The 19,698-nt window shown below is 43.1% G+C and overlaps 1 protein-coding gene across 1 annotated transcript; it reads right to left on the bottom strand.

Annotated features, from left to right (window-relative positions):
- Positions 1-8,826: 8,826 nt before the first annotated feature.
- Positions 8,827-12,915, bottom strand: BCDIN3D (BCDIN3 domain containing RNA methyltransferase). The gene is made up of 2 exons (XM_047067029.1): positions 12,682-12,915; positions 8,827-10,140 (listed from the first exon to the last, which is right to left on the bottom strand). Exons 1-2 carry the CDS (start codon positions 12,913-12,915, stop codon positions 9,496-9,498), a joined length of 879 nt encoding a protein of 292 aa, XP_046922985.1. The 3' UTR covers positions 8,827-9,495.
- Between the last annotated feature and the right edge of the window lie 6,783 nt (positions 12,916-19,698).

Here is a 19,698-nt window from a genome sequence, read left to right on the forward strand (position 1 = left end):
AATGTCTTTTCTGATAGATGTATAAGAGTTGTTTGGATTATAATGAAATTCACCTTTTATCTGTCACTTGTATTGCATAATGTTTTCCTCATTGGTAGTTTCTCTTGTGACCTTTTGGATTTTTTTCTTTGCCTTAGGTAGTCAAATTGGTCTTTTCCTTGATGTCTGTTAGGCGTTTTATATTTAGAAAGTACTTTTTAAAAATCTTTTTTCTCAGGGCACCTGGGTGGCTCAGTCAGTTGAGCAACCGACTTCAGACCAGGTCATGATCTCATGGTTTGTGAGTTCGAGCCCCGCATCGGGCTCTGTGCTGACAGCTCAGAGCCTGGAGCCTGTTTCCCATTCTGTGTCTCCCTCTCTCTCTGCCCCTCCCCCACTCATGCTCTGTCTCTCTCTGTCTCAGAAATAAATAAACATTTAAAAAATCTTTAAAAAAATCTTTTCTCTAGTACATTTATGGGTTTTCTTTTTACTTTAAATATTTCATCCAGAATCTACTTAAATGGCAAAGACCACTGTTATTTCTCAGTACTGCTCAGAATGACATCTCCATTATAGACCATTTAGTCCTATCTGTTCTCAACGTACACAGCACCTGTTCCTTTGTACCTTTGCTGAAAGGTTCCTTTCTCCTGGCTCACAGGTCATGCTCCTTTCTCTCTTGTCCAACACTGCAAAAGCTATATTCCTTTCAAGAACAGTTCAAATCCCATATCCTCTAGAAAGTCTTCCATGCCCACTGTAGCCTGCAAAGACTTTCCCTTTGCTGAAGCTCAAATGATCACATGCTTCCTTGTTTGAGCCTTTTCTTTTCTCAACTTTAACATAGTCGCTAAGCAAATCAAATCTAATTTTTGTTTAATCTACTTTTTCCTACTACCCAAAGCAGCTAAAAGCACGCTGAGTATATGGAATTTGATAAAACACTTCTTGATTTGCCACAAAAGTATATGCATTAGCCACATGTATGTAGCTAATGAGCATCTGAAATATGGCTGATCCAAAATGAGATGAGCTGTAAGTTAAAATACACATTGGAGGGGTGGCTCAGTTGGTTGAGTATCCGACTTCGGTTCAGGTCATGATCTCACGGTTTGTGGGTTTGAGCCCCACATTGGGCTCTGTGCTGACAGCCCAGAGCCTGGAGCCCACTTTAGATTCTTCCTCTCTCTGCCTCTCCCCTGCTTGTGCTGTCTCTCTCTCAAACATAAACAATAAAAAAATGTTTAAATACTCATTGGATTTTGAAGATGGTATAAAAAATAATGTAACATGTCTCATTAATAATAATATTGACTGCATGTTGAAATGATAATTTTTGGAAATATTGATTATATATCTATGTCTATATCTATATCATCTATATCTATATCTGTATCTATATCTATTTGTTTTTGTTTTTAAGTTAAAGTATACCCAGGACCATTCTCTATTCTTGTCCCTCAAAGAGGCTCATCATGCTTGGTGTTGGCTCCTAAATGAGGCTGGTTTGAGGATAAATAAGATCTTTTCTAGGAGCCAAAGGCTCTCATAGGCCAGTATGCAATCATTATCTTCATAGTATCAGGGCCTAATCTTTATGAACACTACACATCTTCTTTGAAATTAACTGCTACAGACTTGAAATACAACACTTCCTTTCAACAGGTAGGGTTAAGTGCTCAGCCAAATGTTAGTAGGGAAAAGGTCAGGTTCAGATGCTGAAGCATCTCCCAAAGGTTTTAATGACTGAAGATTCCTCAATGAACCGAACCAAGTAGATGGAGCCCCTGACTATCCCTTTGGTCACTGGGGCCATTTTCTGCTGTCAAGGAGTTATTTGGCACAGGTGCCACTTGGCTCATAGCCTAGTCTCATTGTAGTCAGCATCCCTGTGTTAGTTTCCTGTTCCTGTTGTAACAAATCATCACAAATTTATTGCTTTTAAACAACACATATTTGGAGCACTTGGGTGGCTCACTTGGTTGAACATCTGACTTCGGCTCTGGTCATGATCTTTTGGTCCGTGAGTTCCAGCCCCGCATCGGGCTCTGTGCTAACAGCTCAGAGCCTGGAACCTGCTTCAGATTCTGTGTCTCCTCTCTCTCTGCCCCTCCCCTGCTCATGCTCGGTCTCTCTCTCTCCTTCTCAAAAGTAAATAAACATTAAAAAAAATAAAACCAAAATAAAATGACACAAATGTATTCTCTTATAGTGCTGGAGGCCAGAGTCTAAAATCAAGGGAGATTGGCAGAGCTGCATTCCTTCTGGAGGCTTCAGGGGAGAATCATTGTCTTGCCTTTTAGTTATTTATTTATTATCATTATTGTTTAAATGTTTTATTTTTGAGAGAAAATGTGCATGCAGGCAGGGGAGGGGCAGATAGAGTCGGGTGGGCTCTGCACTGACTGCAGAGAGCCCGACTCAGGACTCCAACTCATGAACTGCGAGATCATGACCTGAGCGAAAGCTGGATGCTTAACCGACTGGGGCACCCAGGCGCTCAATTATTATTATTTTTTAAATGTTTTTATTTATTTTTGAGAGAGAGAGAGAGAGCACGCATGTGTGAGCAAGTGGGAGGGGGCAGAAAGAGAGGGAGACAGTATCTGAAGCAGGCTCTGTGCTGACAGCAGAGAGCCCAATGGGGGGGCTCGAACTCAGGAACCATGAGATCATGACCTGAGTTGAAATCAGATGCTTAACCGACTGAGCCATCCAGGTGCCCTCCTTCCCTTTTCTAACTGCATTTCTTGGCTCACAACCCTTCCTTACATCACTCCAACCTCTTGCTTCTATCCTTCTATTTCTTGCTGCGGTCAAATCTCCCTTTGCCTCCCTCTTATAAGGACACTTGTGATTACATTTACTGATATTCCATATTAATCTTTCAATTTCAAAATCTTTCATCCTTAACCAAGATTTTTAATCTATACATCTACACATTTGTACACATCTACAAAATCCCCTTTGCTATCTAAGGTAGCAAGTTCCAGGGATTAGGATGTGAACATCTTGGGGGAACCATTATTTAGCCTGCCACAGCCTTACATTCATTTCTCTGCATTACTTTGGTGGAGGGAGAGAGCACCAGTGAAGTCACAAGATTTCAAAGTATTCCGGAGATTTACAGAGAAGTAGGTAAATTCATATCTGTAACCACTGTGATCCACCAAGACTATCCTAAACTGGCCTCGTTTCCATTAGCAATGATCACTCCCTCCCAGCATTGCTTCCTTTAAAATGCTCTGGGGGCGCCTGGGTGGCGCAGTCGGTTGGGCGTCCGACTTCGGCCAGGTCGCGATCTCGCGGTCCGTGAGTTCGGGCCCCGCGTCGGGCTCTGGGCTGATGGCTCAGAGCCTGGAGCATGTTTCCGATTCTGTGTCTCCCTCTCTCTCTGCCCCTCCCCCGTTCATGCTAAAAAATTTAAAATGCTCTGTAGTGCTGAAGCTGAACTCATTACTTCCTTGTCCTAAAAAACAAATTATCAGAGATAGTAAGACGTATGTTTTCTAGAGATGAGATGTTTTTTTCATAAGCGTTTAATTTAACAAGCATAGTTGTGGTCTGTGGAATGCTTAGAGTGTAACAGCACCTTGTTTTTAATATTCTATATTCTGCAAAATACCTTTACATCCTCTAGTTCATTAGGGCATAGTTACTTTAGTTGTACCAATGAATGAGGTTCAGAGAGGTTGACTTGAACAGGGTGGTCATGCAATGAGTTACTGACAGATCTCGATTCCAAACCTGATTTCTTTCCACTGCACTGTTCCTGGGCCAAACTTGATCTCATGGGGCTAAGAAGGATTTGAGCTCAGGATCTTAATACATCCTGGAATTGGCCTCAGAATCCCTACCTCCTAAGCATGAAACAGAATGAAACCCACTTTGGGGAGGTCTTACTTTGGGGTCAAAGTTAGGGATAGATTGGAATTTCAGGAATTCAGGGGAAGGTTAAGGTAGCTGGCAAGTCAGAGATACAGTGAGAAGGTAAATAGGACTGAGGGAGATTTAAGAGTGTCTATGTCTGCTCTATGTACCTGCCAACTGCTTCTAAAACACTCAGGAGAGGGGCTCCTGGGTGGCTCAGTCAGTTAAGCATCCGACTTTGGCTCAGGTCATGGTCTCACACAGCTCGTGAGTTCAAGCCCTGAGTCCGGTTCTGTGCTGACAGCTCAGAGCCTGGAGCCTGCTTCCGATTCTGTGTCTCCCTCTCTCTCTGCCCCTCCCCCACTCGTACTCTGCCTTTCTCTCCCTCAAAAGTAAATAAACATTAAAAAAAAAAAAAAGTAGCCATTCTGAAATGGGCCAGGGCTACTGCTTTAAAAAAATAAAAAAATAAAAAAAAATAAAACACTCAGAAGGGCCAAGCCTGTTTAACTGGTAGGCAGTGGCAGGAGTGCTCCTCGGATACTCAACCTAGAATTAGGTCTGCCTTCTGTGAGGGGATTTCTGTGAGAATCTGGAAGAGCCAAGAGTGGCCTGGCTGGGTCTCTCATTCTCCAGTGTGAACACATAATTTGAGGAAGCACAGCAACTCTAAAGCCCATGCTCTCTTGCACTGGCTTTCTGGAGTCTCTTCCCAGCCTTAGATTTCTCTGACGTCTCAAGGAATGGTAGCCAAGGCTGACTCTGCCACCTCACCGCCTAGGTTCAAGTCCTAGCTCTGCTTTGGCTTTGTTATGTTGTCTGGCACATGGTGCTATATGTCTTTTCCCCCCTTTTTCCTATTTCTTTCTTTCTTTTTTTTAATGTTTATTTCTATTTGAGAGAGAGAGAGAGAGAGAGAGAGAGAGAGAGAGACAGTGTGTGAGTGGGGGGAGGGGTAGAGAGAAGACAGAATCTGAAGCAGGCTCCAGGCCCTGAGCTGTCAACAGAGCCCGGCTCAGGGCTTGAACTCACAAGCTGTGAGATCATGACCTGAGCCAAAGTTGGATGCTTAACTGACTGATCCACCTCGGCGCACCACCCCGCCCCCCCCTTTTTCCTATTTCTCACCAGACCTCTTTTGGTTCCTCTTTTCCCCCTTACTCAGTAACTATTGGCAGCCCTCAGACCTAGGACCTCTCATCATATCCATGTGTTTTTGGAATTTACTACTCATTAAATCCCGATTACTCTATATGAATGACTTCCAGGTTTCATATCTAGTCTTGATCTGCTGTCCTCTCCCAAACCATCAATAGCCATGGCCTTGGAATGGGCATCTTATTGCAAAGGTATGTTTGAGAAAACATACCTCAAACTTCCATGCCAAAGACTAGGCTTATCCCTCTCCCAACTTTTTTTTCTTTTTTAAGTAGACTCCACAGCTGGCGTGGAGCCCAATGCAGAGCTTGAAATCATGACCCTGAGATCAAGACCTGAGCGGAGATCAAGAGTCGCACTCTTAATTGACTGAGCCACTGAGGGGCCCCACTTTCTTAACTTTTTAATTTCTTCCCATTTTCAGTTTCCTGGGCAGTCTTCTGCCCAATCATAGATGCCCTTTTCTTCTCAATACTTGAATTCAGATACATTTCTTTTGTTCATTCATATATTAATTCAACAAGTACTTCTCAGCTGCCCGCCATGTGTCAGTCATTGTGCTAGGCCTCAAAGTACAAAGATAAGTTGGGCTTGAGGAGATCAGTCTTATGGTGGTGGCACACAGGCATAGAAAGATTATAATATGATAGGGTAAATACTGTAATAGAAGCTTCCACGCAAAGGCCCCACTAGAATACAGTAACAAATGCAAAGTGCTATAGGAGTTGGGGGAAGATTTCTGACAAAATGTAACATCTTAACTGTCTTTTAGGACAAACAGTTCAGTCAGGTTGCAAGGTGGGAGAGCTGGGGGAGAGAGAACGAAAATAGAGGGAGTTTGTGCTAAGTCTCAGAGGTATGAAAGGACACGGCATGTAGGATATGGTGGTAGGTGAGAAGTTCAAGTGTGACTAGGGTGTGTGGAGGAAAAGCATGAAGGCCAGCGCTCTCCAACACAACTTTCTGCAGTGATGGAAATGGTCTAAATCTGTGCTGTCCAATAAAGTAGCCACTAATCACAAATGGCTATTGAACACCTGTAACATGGCAAGACTGAGGAGCTGAATTTTAAATTTTATTTCATTTTATTCAATTTACATTTAAATAGCAAGCAGTTACCTTACTGAACAACATTGGTTTAGGCACTGGATAAAGGACAGGACTCTAGCTCTAGGAAACACTGAAGGTTTAAAAAAATTTTTTTAATGTTTATTTTTGAGAGAGAGACACACAGAGTGCAAGTGGGAAAGGGTCAGAGAGAGAGGGAGACACAAAATCTGAAGCGAGCTCCAGGTTCTGAGCTGTCAGCACAGAGCCTGATGCAGGTCTCGAACTCACAAATGGTGAGATCGGAACTGAGCTGAAGCCAGACGCTTAACCAAGCCATCCAGGTGCCCCAAAACACTGAAGGTTTTTAAGCATAATACTAGCATAACTAGGAATCTGAGGAAGGGAACACTGGCAGCAGGGATTACATAAGGATAGATGGCTTAACACAGAAACGCCTGGTAGGGACCAGCCACATGGATAGAATAAATGGGACTTATGTGTTATTGGACATGTAAGAATTTACTGGACTTTGTGACTATTTCAGTGTGGGGAGACTCACGTAAGCAAGGAGACTCATCTGAAGTTTGTAGCTTGAGCAATGGGTGGATGGCAACAACTGAGATAGGATTAGGTTTAGAATGAGGGTAATGAGTTTGCTTCTGGAATATGTTGAATCTGAGGTGCCTAAGAACTATCTAAGAGGATATGATTACAAAACAGGAAAAAGACTAATCTGCAACTGTGGAAGTGAGGCCACCAATATATTTGGGGGTTATGAGCATATAGGTAGTTGCTAAACGCATGGGAGTGAAGGAACTCACTCCATGAAAAATATGTAGAAGAGGACTGGATGGACCCTAAGAGGTCCTAAGCAATCAAAATGTGGTCTATTTTGCATCAGAGGCACCTGGGGTGGTTGTTAAAAACAGGTTCCTCCTTGTGGACGTATTTAACGCCATGGAATTATACACTTTAAAATAGTTAAAATGGTAAATTTTGTTACATACATTTTACCATGATAAAAAAATGCAACAAACAAATAAACCCAAACAAACAACAAACCCTCCCACAAATCTAATCAAACCAAACCAAACCAACCCTCAAGCCCCATTCTTAACCTGAATCACTGTTTCTGGAGATGAATCCAGGACTCTCCAGGTAACGTGTTCAATTAAAATTTGAACTAACTGCTTAAAGAGTACATAAAAACTAAGAGATAGGAAGAGAATAAAGGGAGAAGGGTATGGTGAAGAAACCAGGGAGAGCAGTTCAAAGGGATCAATAGTGCTGAATAGTCCCATGACCCAGGAGGAAGACTGAACAAGAGGCCTCAGAATTTGGCATTCAGAAGGTCATTGATGAATGGGAAATAGACTGTGGAGTCTATTCTTTCAAGGGCTTTGCTCACATTTGGTGGTGAAGAGATGGAGAGACTGAATAAACTTGAAGAGAGATCGGATACAGGAAAAGTTGGTGGTTTTAGAGAGAGAATTGAGCACATTGGCAGGTGGACAGGAAGGGGTTAATGAAGCCAAGGAGACATCAAAGGGATCCTCAATAAAGCAGTTTGGGAGAAGTAGTAGAGGTTGGGATCAGGAACTCAGGCAGAGGTTATCTGGGTAAAAGTTCATTGGTTAAGTTCAGAAGTGAAAAGGTGGAAAGATGAAGGGGTTTAGGACTGAAGGCAACTGTCCCTGGATGGCTCAGTTAAGAGTCTTACCCTCAGGTCACGCTCTCACTGTTTGTGAGTTCAACCCCACATCAGGATCTCTGCTGTCAGCTTGGAGCCTGCTTGGATCCTCTGTCTCCCTCTCTGCCCCTCCCAAGTTCACGCTGTCAAAAAAAACAGTAATAATAAAACAAAAATAAAAAAAAATAAAAAGACTGAGAGCAAGAAAAGACTTCCTGATACAGCAAACAAGAATGGTGCTGGTTGGTGGTTAGGTCATCTGCTTAGACTAGTGGTACAGGGATATAGAGTCAAGAACCTGCAGAAGGGTAAAAGTCCACAAGAGTCACTAGGATGAAAGTGATCAGGAGCAGGAATATAAAAAGATTGAAAAGTAGTACTGGAGTCTGAGATTGGAAATGACACCAACCACATAATTATCCTGCACAAAATAGAAAAACCGGTTTTCCTAAATGAAGGTTTTGGTTCCACTCTCCTATCGTTTGGGGAATGTACTAGCTTTTGCTCTCTATGCATAGAGTTCAAATTCCCTAGCAGGAACTTTTACTACCTTCTCCACCAATAGGTCCAAAGTTTAATTGGTGGTTCAGACACTCTTATTCCCCAGCCTTCCTTCTATAACTTCAGAAAATAATAGGATCTTAAGGATTTTGAAGCTCATCAATCCAGTCGCCCTTCTTAGCTAGGTATATTTTGTTTTCCTATCTTCTCTCCACCAAATCCTTCTCCATCTCCCACTTTCCCTTGGACTCAACTCATGGGTGTCAAAACCTGACAGATATCAGTGACGCCTATCCCACAGCATTTATGCTATAGTCATTCAATTGTAGACTGCATTTTATGCCTGTTTCCCTGCACACATTCCCACTGCCATACTGATGTGTACCCCCCACCCCCATGTTGGTGTGCTTTGGCAGAGGACGCTGACAAAAAAAAGTCCTAAATTAACTTACTCTCTGGTATGTTTTCTGTTCTGAGCTTGGGTGAGGTTCTTTTTCTTGAGCTGAAAACTCCCTGGATAGAGTGGTTAAAAGCAGAGGTTTCCTACCTACCCCAGAGTCACAGGACATTCTCAATCATACTCAAGTCACTTTTATTATATATAACTATACAGTCCCACTTCATTCATTGTATTTGTATCAGCTGGATATTGGGTCATAATTTAAATCTTTTAAACATCTTATAAATGCTAGCCAGCGCATTTTGGCTAGTATCTGTTACATGCTGTGCTGGGCCTGGGCATGTTGGATACATGACCTGCTCTGGAAAGATAAGATGTTTTTCATACTAATTCTCTCCTTTAGCCAAGCCAGTGACTCTTCATTCCAGATTGTATTGTGAGGTGCTGCCTGAAGGCAGGATAAGGAAGTCCAGCAAAAGCCTGAAGAAGCCAGATCAGATTCAAGTTGCCCATGGAACAGATACATTCTAAGGCTAGCCTGGGCTAAGTCTCTAACCACTAGAAGCAGCCCCCTCCATATCCTAGAACCAAGATCACTCTTTCTATGCCATTTCAATCCGGAGAGCCCAGCTCATTGCTCCACAGATACAGTCTCTTCTTCCAGAATCAACTCAAACAGTGGGGAATAGATACTGATTCTTTCAATTGCATGTCTTGGACATTTTGCCAAAAGTTTCTGCCAGGTTTTGAGGCTGCCTTACAATCATGAATTAAGGACAGTGAACTTAATTCTTTGTATAACACTCTTTCAATATCTCTTCCCTGGCCTTCCCACCCTCCCATTTCACTGTCTCCAGGATCTTAATCTGTTCTTTTCTTTCCCTTCGTCTACCAGTGATTCAGGAATTGGATGAGTCTCTGTGGCTTGTTTTGCCCTGAAGAGCAGAAGGCTTCGGTCCCAGCTGGTGTTGCCAAAGCAGCATACTAATTCCATGCCATGGTCCTGGGTCAAGATCTGCACAATCTGATTGGCCATATCACCTCGGATGGCAAGGGAACGGAAGTGGTCAAAGTCATGGAGGCCCAGCTTCCGGAGACGCCTTGCAGCTGCCCGGTAACACTTCCAGGGCTGAGGCTCCACAAGGAGGTAGCGGCAGAGGGAGGAAAGGTGGGCTAGGAACTCCCACAGACCACGGTCCCCATGGTTCAGATGAATCCACATGGTTACTGACATGCAGAAGCCAATGTCAAAAACTGACCGTCCAAACTGGTTTAAGAAAGAGCTCAAGAGAACTTTCCGGGTTCTTTGATTCATAAAGTCCAGGGTGATAAAGGTCAGGGCATCAGGAAAAGGACATTCTTTTTCAGCTCGTTCCACCAGGACTGGATCTATGTCGCAGCAGAGTAGATGGAGTTCTCCTGAGGCATCTGAGCAGGTCTCCCCATCACGTAAGGAAAGGAAGTGTTTGTATAGAGCCACACTCAGATCCTAGAGAAATCCAAAAGAGCTTTGTCATTGCAGCTCTCAACCAGTGAATGGAAGAAAGACCTCTATCTCTTATCATCTCATTGGACTGCCACTTAGTCTTTGCTTTATAAGATATGAAGCTCCTAGACTAAGAAGGTTGCCCAAAAAGTTTTCCACAGAGCAGGTTCTCAGTGCCCTCCACGGGTCTCAGGCAATAATGTGTCATCTCTATACTTCCCTGACATTGATGGTAGGTTGGGCTGTATGGTTGAAAGTTACAGCCAAATGGATGCAGCAAAGGAGCTGAGAGCAGTCTTGTCCAGCTTGAGTAATATGCTGGTAAACTCACTTTTTTCAGGTATCTCAGACCTCAGGGAGAAAGAAAGGATTCCAAGTGCATAGCCAGCATTCCTTACCAGGAAGGTGAGGAACCAGAACAAGCACCATCTTATAAACATCTGCTTCTCAGACTTGTGATTGGGAAAAGTCTGGATTCCAAAAGTCCTCGCTTAGCCTTCATTCTACAGCCTCAATTTTACTGTCTGCCTTATGCTTCACCACCCCCTTTTGAGATTTATTCTACTTCTGCATCTATCACTTCCCAAAGTCATTGCTGACTTCCTTCTAGCCAAGTCTAATGATCTGTGATTTTCACCACCTCAGCACTTTGACTCCTAAACAAGTCACTATCTCCTTTGTCTAACATTGACTTCTATAACCATTACAACTAGTTCAAATTTGTGTTGCTCTAATCCATTTTTCAAGGCATTTTTCTATGCACCACTTGTTTTGCTCTGTGCAACAATCCTGTAAGGAAAATGCTTATGCTCTTTGTACAGGTGAAGAAAGTGTGGCTGGAAACAACCCAGATGTCCAACAATAGTAGCATGGATGAAGAAATGTGGTATATTCATTAAGATGGAATACTAAATAGCAGTTAAAAATGAAGGAATTCAGCTCAGTGCATCAACATGGATGACTCTTACAAATATACAATGTTCAGCAAAAAAGCAAGACACACGCAAAAAATACATGGCAAGCTTCCATTTATATGAATTTCAAAAATGGATAAGATTAGATTACATTGTTTAGGGATACAAAAATAGTGAGCTATAAAGAAAATCAAGGAAATAAGCATAAGTCAGGCTAGTTGTTCCCTCTGGGTGGAGGGGGGCGGTTTAGGAACAGAGAAAGTTAAGGGACTTTTGGGGTTCTGACAATGTTTTATTCTTGATCTGGACAATGGTCATAAAGGTGTCTGCTTTATAACAGTTCATAAAGTGTAAATTTATGTCTTATGCACTTTTCTGTATGTGTGGCATAGTTCACAAAAAATTCTTTTAAAAAGTCATGCCGGTGTTGTAGATCAAGGACCATATTTAGAGTAGGAAGGTCCTATACTATGCTGCTTAATTTTCTCCCCATTTCTATACTTATTTCTTTGCTGACTCCCTCTTCCTGTCTGATCTTGGGTGTGCCAGTTTCACTAGTCATTTGTCACTTCATCCTTCCTCTACCACATCTCTTCACCTTCTCCAACCTCAATTCCCCAATCCCAGAATACCCTGGAAGCTTGAAAAATAAAATATAGACTCAAGGGCTCAATCACTCAAGATCCTGATTCCGTAGGGCTACAGTGGGGCCTGGGAGTTTTAAAAATGTAAATAAAGCACCCTATAAATTATGGTACATGCATACAATTTTGAAGCTGCTAAACAGAATGTCGTGACATGAGTGATCTCCAAATTATTAAGTGAAAAGCAAGGTGCCAAATAGTGTGCTATTATTTGCAAAGGTAAAAGAGGTGATATTTATACATACATAAATGCCTACATACACACAGGATACGTACCCAAGAAATTATAAACAGCAGTTGCCAATGTGTAGGGGGGGGAAGGAGAATTTAGGGTCAGGAATAGAGACTTACTTTTTGTTACATGCCTGTGATTTGCAATCATAGGGTCAGAATATCTGCTCCTGTAGGATATGGTAGTAGTTACAGATAGGTGTCGATATTTTGAATGTAATTTCACTATAATCACTCTACGCCTAAGAATACTTTGAGGTAAGAAGACGTGGCAATGCCTTCCTCCGCCAAGGAGCTGTATCCTCCCTCTCAACCCTCTCCACTGTACTCAGTCAACTCACTGCTTTTAAATAAATATCTACTTGGCTCCAGGATGCATCCTACACCGTAAGGCACACGAATCTTAATTCCAGGCCTGATTCCGTCACCCCTGGCTCTTCTCTCCCAGTAACCCAATCCCAACCCTACGCTCCCAAAGGCGGGTGTCCGGACGCCCCCTCTCTGCAGCCAGGTCGCCAGCCACGCTGTACAGGAGGCAAGCGCCGGAAGCCCCAAAACGGTGGCCCTTCCCATCCGAGGTTTGGCCGTGAGGCGGCGAACGCACAAGCGGGGACGCAGGAATTCGGAACGGAGTTTAAACTCATTTGGGGAAAGTGGTGATGGGTGTGATGCCACGCCCAAACCACAGCCCCAGCGAACGCAGAGGAAGCCAACCGCTCGGCTCCCCGACCTCCGACCCCGCCCCCGTCACTCACCCCAGAGTTACACCCTACGTCGAGCCCCAGGATCGGCCTCGATTCGGGACTCTGAGGGAAAAGCCGGCGAAGCAGCTCCGGGGGCAAGAGGCGGAGCCGCTGTTCAGGAGGATGGAAGCGGGAATACTGAGGGAAATTTCCAAACGGGGCGGCCCCGGGTTCCAGAATTCGCGGTTCCTCTTCCGCCGCGGCCTCTTCAACGCCCCCGGTGGCCTGTTTCGTGGACGCCGCCATTTGTCAGCCTGGCTTCTGGGTCCCGGCGGAACCGGAAGTCGGATCCCGGCGCGGGGAGGGGACGGGACGCCAGCGCGCGTGCGTTAAATGGCAAAGAAGGGTGGGTCTGAAGGCTGACGTCCCCTCAGGGAGCGCGGACAGCCGGGGCTTGTGTTACTTTGTTGCACCCTCACCACCACCTGGGGGATGGTTAGTTCCATTATCCGGTTTTGTAGGCGAGGAAACAAACGCAGAGAGGTTCCGTGCCTTGCCCAAGCCGATACAGTTTCAACTTGAGCTATACCCAGAACAAGGAGTTTGTGCGGATGTTGGAAATCAATTTTGGTCCAGCTTCCTTCCTTTCCATATGCATTGAGACTCAGGAAGTGGAAATTACCCAAAGTCACACAAGGAATCTGTGATACAGGAACTTGCACCCGGTTCATCCCATGGCTCCAGGAAAGGGTAGCCAGGAGCTGTGGGGCACTTGAAGTGTCAGAAGACCCAGGTAGTCCTGACTGCCAGGTGGGACAGGTGGATAGGGGCAACTGTGATTTGTGAGCTTTTTGAGGCAAGTACCATGGCTTATGAGCCTGCACTGAAGAGTGCTTATCGGGTGCCAGACCCTCTCTAAGACCTCTGCATATATTAATTCTATAACAATTCTTTAAAAAAATTTTTTAATGTTTATTTATTTTTGAGAGAAAGACGGAGTGCAAGCAGGGGAGGGGCAGAGAGAGAGAGAGGGAGACACAGAATCTGAAGCAGGCTTCAGGCCCTGAGCGGTCAGCACAGAGCCCAACGTGGGGCTCAAACTCGTGAACGACGAAATCATGACCTGAGGCAAAGTCGGACATTCAACCAACTGAGCCACCCAGACACCCCTCTATATTAATCCTTTTAATCCTCACATCAATCCTGTGAGGCAAAGACCATAATTATCCTTTTTTTATATATGAGGACATTGGGGTACAACGAATTTGTAATTTGCCCAAGGTCATGTAGTTAGAAGTGATGGTATCAGGATTTGAACCCAGGCAGTTGGGCTCCAGAGGATGTGCTTGCAGCCTTGAATCCCCTTTTGCCTACCGTAATACCAGGCCCAAAGATGCTCAGTAAATATTTATTGAATGAAAACTCAATATCAACAAATCGTGCTGGGAAAACTGGATATTCATATGCAAAATAATGAAAGCGGGCCATTATCTTACGCAAAAATCAGCTCAAAATGGATTCAGAACTTACATGTAAGACCTAAAACTGCGTGACAGCTAGAAAAAAAAATAGAGGAAACACTGATCTTGGCAATGATGTCATAGCTATGACACCAAAAGCACAGACAACAAAAGAAAAAATAGACAAGTGGGACTACATCAAACTAAGAAATTTATCTACAGTAATGAAAACCATTGATAGACTAAAAAGGCAACTTACAGAATGGGAGAAAATATTTGCAAACCATATATAGTATCTGATAAGGATTAATTTCCAGAATATGTAAGGAACTTCTATAATAGCAAAAGAACTAGTAACATAACTAAAAAATGGGCAATGGACTTAAATAGACATTTCTCCAAAGGAAGGCATATAAACGGCCAAAAGGTATATAAACAGATGCTCAATGTAACTAATCATGCAAATGAAAACCACAATATCACCTCATACATGTTAGGATGGCTATTATGGAAGAACACAAACAAAAGACAACAAGTGTTGGCAAGGATGTGGAGAAAGTGGAACGCTCGTACGCTGTTGGTGAGAATGTTAAATGGTGCAGCCTCCATGGAAATTCTACAAAAAATTAAAACTAGAACTACTATATGACCCAGCAATCCTATATGTGGGTATTTATCCAAAATCAAGATCTTGAAGACAGAGTAGTGCTCCCATGTTCGTTGTGATACTATTCGCAAGAGTCAAGATGTGGCAGCAACTTAAATTGGTTTAATGTTTTTTTATTTTTGAGAGAGAGAGGGAGACAGGATCCGAAGCGGACTCTGTGCTGACAGCAGAAAGCCCGATATAGGGCACAAACTCACAAACTGTGAGATCATGACCTGAGCCGAAGTTGGACAATTAACCGACTGAGCCACCCAGGCGCCCCAAGATGCGGAAACAACTTAGATGTCCACTGAACAGATGAATAGATAAAAATAAATGTGATATTACATACAGGGGAATACTACTCATCTTAAGAAAGAAGGAAATCCCGCCATATGTGACCACGTGGACAAATCTTGCAGACATTTTGCTAAGTGAAATAAGCCAGTCATGGAAAGACAAATACTGCATGATTCCACTTATGTAAGATATCTGAAGTAGTCAAGTAGTCATAGAAGCAAAGAATATAATGGTAGTTGCTAGGGACTGGGGGGAAAGGGATAGGAAGAGCTGTTAATCAATGGCTATAAAGTTTTAGTTATGCAAGATGAATAAGGTCTACAGATCTGTTGTGCAACATCGTGCCGGTAGATAACAATCCTGTGTTGTACACTTAAAAATCTGTTAAGGGGTACCTGAGTAGCTCAGTCCATCGAGTGTCTGACTCTTGATCTCAGCTCAGGTCTTGATCTCAGGGTCGTGAGTTCAAGCCCCACATTGGGCTCTGCACTGGACGTGACGTCTACTTAAGAGGGTTAAGAGGGTAGATCTCATATTAAGTGTACTTACCACATGAAATAAAATTTAGGAAAACAAAAACAAACTCAATAGAGGCTGCAAGTCGATGACTAAAGCCAAGTTTGCTTTGGGAAAGTTAGAATGGAAGAAAGAAAGGAACTGAACTGAAACAAAGTGGAATGGAGGTAGACAAAATATGGGCTGAGCCAGAAATGGGAAAAAAACACAAAAAAACAAAAAAACAAAAACCAGAGCTGGTAAGGAGAGAAACTGAGGGGTCAGCCCAGATAGCAGTTTCCAGTTAGAAGCCAGGATGGCCCAGAATACCCAACAGGTTCAGCCAGGGGTCAGCAGAGTTGTATTGACCTCTCCCCATTTTAAAGGGCCATTTTAAAGGGCCTCTTACTACATGAGGCCTGCGGTTTGCAGATAATGCTATCAGAGGTTAAAATGAGCCTTGTCTCTTTCCCTCCCAGTTTTTACTTCATACTTTCATCTCTGCCTGATCTGATCTATTTCGGGACATAAGTTAATGACCAAAAGTCACAGTGGAACTGAGTAAACCACAGTACTCTGAACAGCTTCCAGAAAAGGGTGGGGGTGGAACAGCAGCACTGGTACCATTTCTCTCCGCAGTATTTGACAGATTTTGGTAAGCCAGACTTACCTCTTTCTGTCACTAGATGGTGCTAGCACAAACACTTGACACCCTTCATTTTCAAGCAGCTGGAAATCACCTTGCTTTTGTAAACACCTTTTTTGTTTGCGTATTTAAACACAGCATAGGGGCGCCTGGGTGGCTCACGTGGTTGAGCATCTGACTCTTGATTTCGCCTCAGGTCATGATCCCAGGGGTCCCTGGACTGAGCCCTGTGTTGGGCTGCAAACTGGGTGTGGAGCCTGCTTGGGATTCTCTGTCTCTCCCCCTCTACCCCCTCCCCTATTCGTGCTATCAATCAATCAATCAATCAATCTTAAAAAGACACACACAGTATGTATTTTTGCCAGTATTTAAGTGTTTAATTTCATTAAGGACATTGGTATGTTTTTGAGTTTTTGAAACACTCTTCGCCAGAAAAAAAAAATAGGGGCCAGGACTAGATGGTGAATGGCATGCCCCTCCTAATTCTGGGATCCTTGAGAAGCAAGATAGGGGTGGGTCTGGTAATGTTACTGGGGACCTAAAATACCTCAGAGATGAGCCCGTAAAGAGGCATTTTAGTTTGACTCACTGGTGACTTTTTGACCCTGTGCCCATTTGTCATATTTGAATGACCCAGATTACCCGACAATACTCAGCTCCTGGGTTTGGGGCCTTTTCACCAGCCTGAACACCTCAAATAGCTATAGCGATACCTAAGAGCATGTGCTACACTGAAGTTGGCCGGGTTTTGTGGATCCCAATGCATACACAATTGTGGGAGTGGGGATGCTTTAAAGAAAAAAAATTATAAATATAAAGACAGATGTAAAAGTGAATATTTATTTACAATGAGAAATCACACCAAATTACACATTTTTTTAAAAGCTCTGGAATTTTAGTTCCTACATGAAAGAAACTTGTTTAAGGTTTCCCCCCAGTTTGATAACAAACATTTACATGACATTGCCAATAACAAATTGTGAATCGGAAAGAGATTTTTTTTAATTTTTAAGTGTTTATTTATATTTGAGAGAGACAGACAGAGACAGAGACAGACTGCAAGAGGGAGAGGGGCAGAGAGAGAGGGAGACAGAATCTGAAGCAGGCTCCAGACTCCGAGCTGTCAGCACAGAGCCTCACGTGGAGCTCGAACGGTGAGATTATGACCTGAGCCAAAGTCGGAAGTTTACCCGATTGAGCCACCCAGGCGCCCCTGAAACAGACTTTTCTAAACGATCAAATAATAAGGCAAATTTGATCTGCGATGCTAAAAAAAAAAAGACTGAATTATGTTTCTTGTCCTCTCTAAAAAATGGTATTATTAAATCCTTGCCATATGAAGAAGCAACCAAAACGTATGCACCCAAAAATGTAAGAAAAAAGTAATATTCAAGCGTGGCTGGCATTTAATTCATCAAATTATTATGGGAGTTTTTTTAATGATATTTGTGGTGTTTGTCAGCTTTAAAAATTTTTCCTGTACAGGGATTAATCTTAGATATACTCTTCAAATTTACTACATTTACTAGCTGATTTGCCTTTGAAAACCTCAGTATAATTGGTGTATTATGAGTTTTTCCTTTTCTGCATTGATATTAGTCATTTGTGTCACCAAAAATATGTAAAGCTAGGAATTCTGAGAAATTGTATTTTGAACAGTTCCCATCAAAAAAGAAAAGAATGTATGGTACACTTAATGATATACTGTGTTATTGAGGATATTGCCAACAGGACAAAACTTGTTTTGACTGGATGTCAACATGGACAGAATCCTCTGCTTATATTTTTGCACAGCTGACAATCGGAAGAATTTTCTTCAGACTAGCTTCTGGCTTCATACATCTTCTAAGCTTTATTTTCCTCTACTCCTGCACACTTCTGGTGCCGGGTGCTAAATGTAGGACACGTTTAGATATTGATTTGAACTCCGGCCTTGCATCCACAGGTCATAACATCATGTGAGTCAGCACATGGGTGGATAAGAGACTTCTGGAACTCTTCCTTCATCTGGGCAGCAGGTAAAAATTCAACAACAAATGACCTTGTAAACATATTTCTAGGGCCTTAGCTATGTTCTACATGTGGAGGAGGACCCTAAAACCTGAGCTTCATTAGCTCCGTGGAAAATAAATCTCTGCTCTGCACGGAACATGTACCCAAGAACATCTAAAACGAAGAGGTATATATACAGAATTGGGAATATCCCAGGAAGGGACAGTTGACATGTATAATGATTTCTACAGCTTCCTAAGGAACCTTGTGCCGCTGATATCTTGGCCTATGGTCTAGCCCATCCTACCCTCCCATTCTTTCCCTCTCAAATCATGCCCTAGAGGCTCTGCTCAGTCCCTGCTGTTCCACCTCACTCACTGCCTCCATTTGGGGGTCATAGGGCCTCAGAGCTGAGAGTTAAGTAGGAATCTGTGTATATTTTTAAATATTGAATCTATTTCCTTACAGAAACAATACCCCAGCAAGGGACTCTTGCCTGGACTTTTGGAACACACTGCATCTGTAAATGGGGAACTTATCCTTTTTTTTTTTTTTAATGTTTATGTATTTTTCAGAGAGAGAGAGTAGGGGAGGGGTAGAGAAAGAGGGAGACGGGGGATTCGAAGTGGGCTCCACGCTGACAGCAGAGAGCACGGTGTGGGGCTCGAACTCACGTACTGTGAGATCATGACCTGAGCTGAGTTGGACACTCAGCCGACTGAGTCACCCAGGCATCCCTGGAGAACTTACTCTTTATTATAGTTGAGAAATTCTATAATTAGTCCTTGCAGAATTTTAAATCACTTGAAAATTATAACCATGCAATTTATAAATGGAATGTTATAGCTGAAAGGCAACAAAGAGAACTCCTATTCTGAACCCTTCATTTTCAGATAAGGAAACAGAGATCCAGGTGGTAAAGGCAGTTTCTCCAAAGGTGGAGCCAAATTAGTCAGGGCACGCTAAATACAATAATAAAAGGCCCCCAAATCTCAGTGCCGTACCATAATAAAAGTTTATTTCTTCCTCGTTGTCACAGTCCATTGTGGGTCAGTGGGCAATGAGGGAAGGGCTCTCTGCCTCTCAGAGACTTCATGGACCCATCTAGAAGGTCCACCTTTCCCTGGGGCTTCAGAGTCCTCCAGTGAGTCCTCCATATCTGGCAGCTGAGGACAGACCCTGGACAATCTCAAGGGATAATTTAGGAGCCAGATCCAGAAGAGGTATTCTTTACTCCCACGTACATTCTATTGGCCAGAACTCAGGTCCGTGGCCCACATGGATGCAAGAGAGATGCAGAATATAGCAATGTGCCCAAGAAAAAGAAAAGAAAACGTGAATTTGGGATAAAACTAACTGATCTCTGTCCAGGAAGAATGAGTGAGGAGGAAGGGAGTGAATATTTGTGGAATACTGACCAGAAGATTGCTGCTGGGTTTTTGTACATTAGTTGGCTCATTGGTTTGTTTATTTATTTATTTCTATCGAAAAAAAAATTTGTTTGTTAATGTTTATTTATTTTTGAGAGAGAGACGCCGAGCATGAGTGGG

The sequence above is a fragment of the Lynx rufus genome, unplaced genomic scaffold, assembly GCF_022079265.1.
Source record: "Lynx rufus isolate CCGP_SWC_20201006 ecotype Redwood Valley unplaced genomic scaffold, mLynRuf1.p SCAF_7, whole genome shotgun sequence".
NCBI lineage: Eukaryota > Metazoa > Chordata > Mammalia > Carnivora > Felidae > Lynx > Lynx rufus.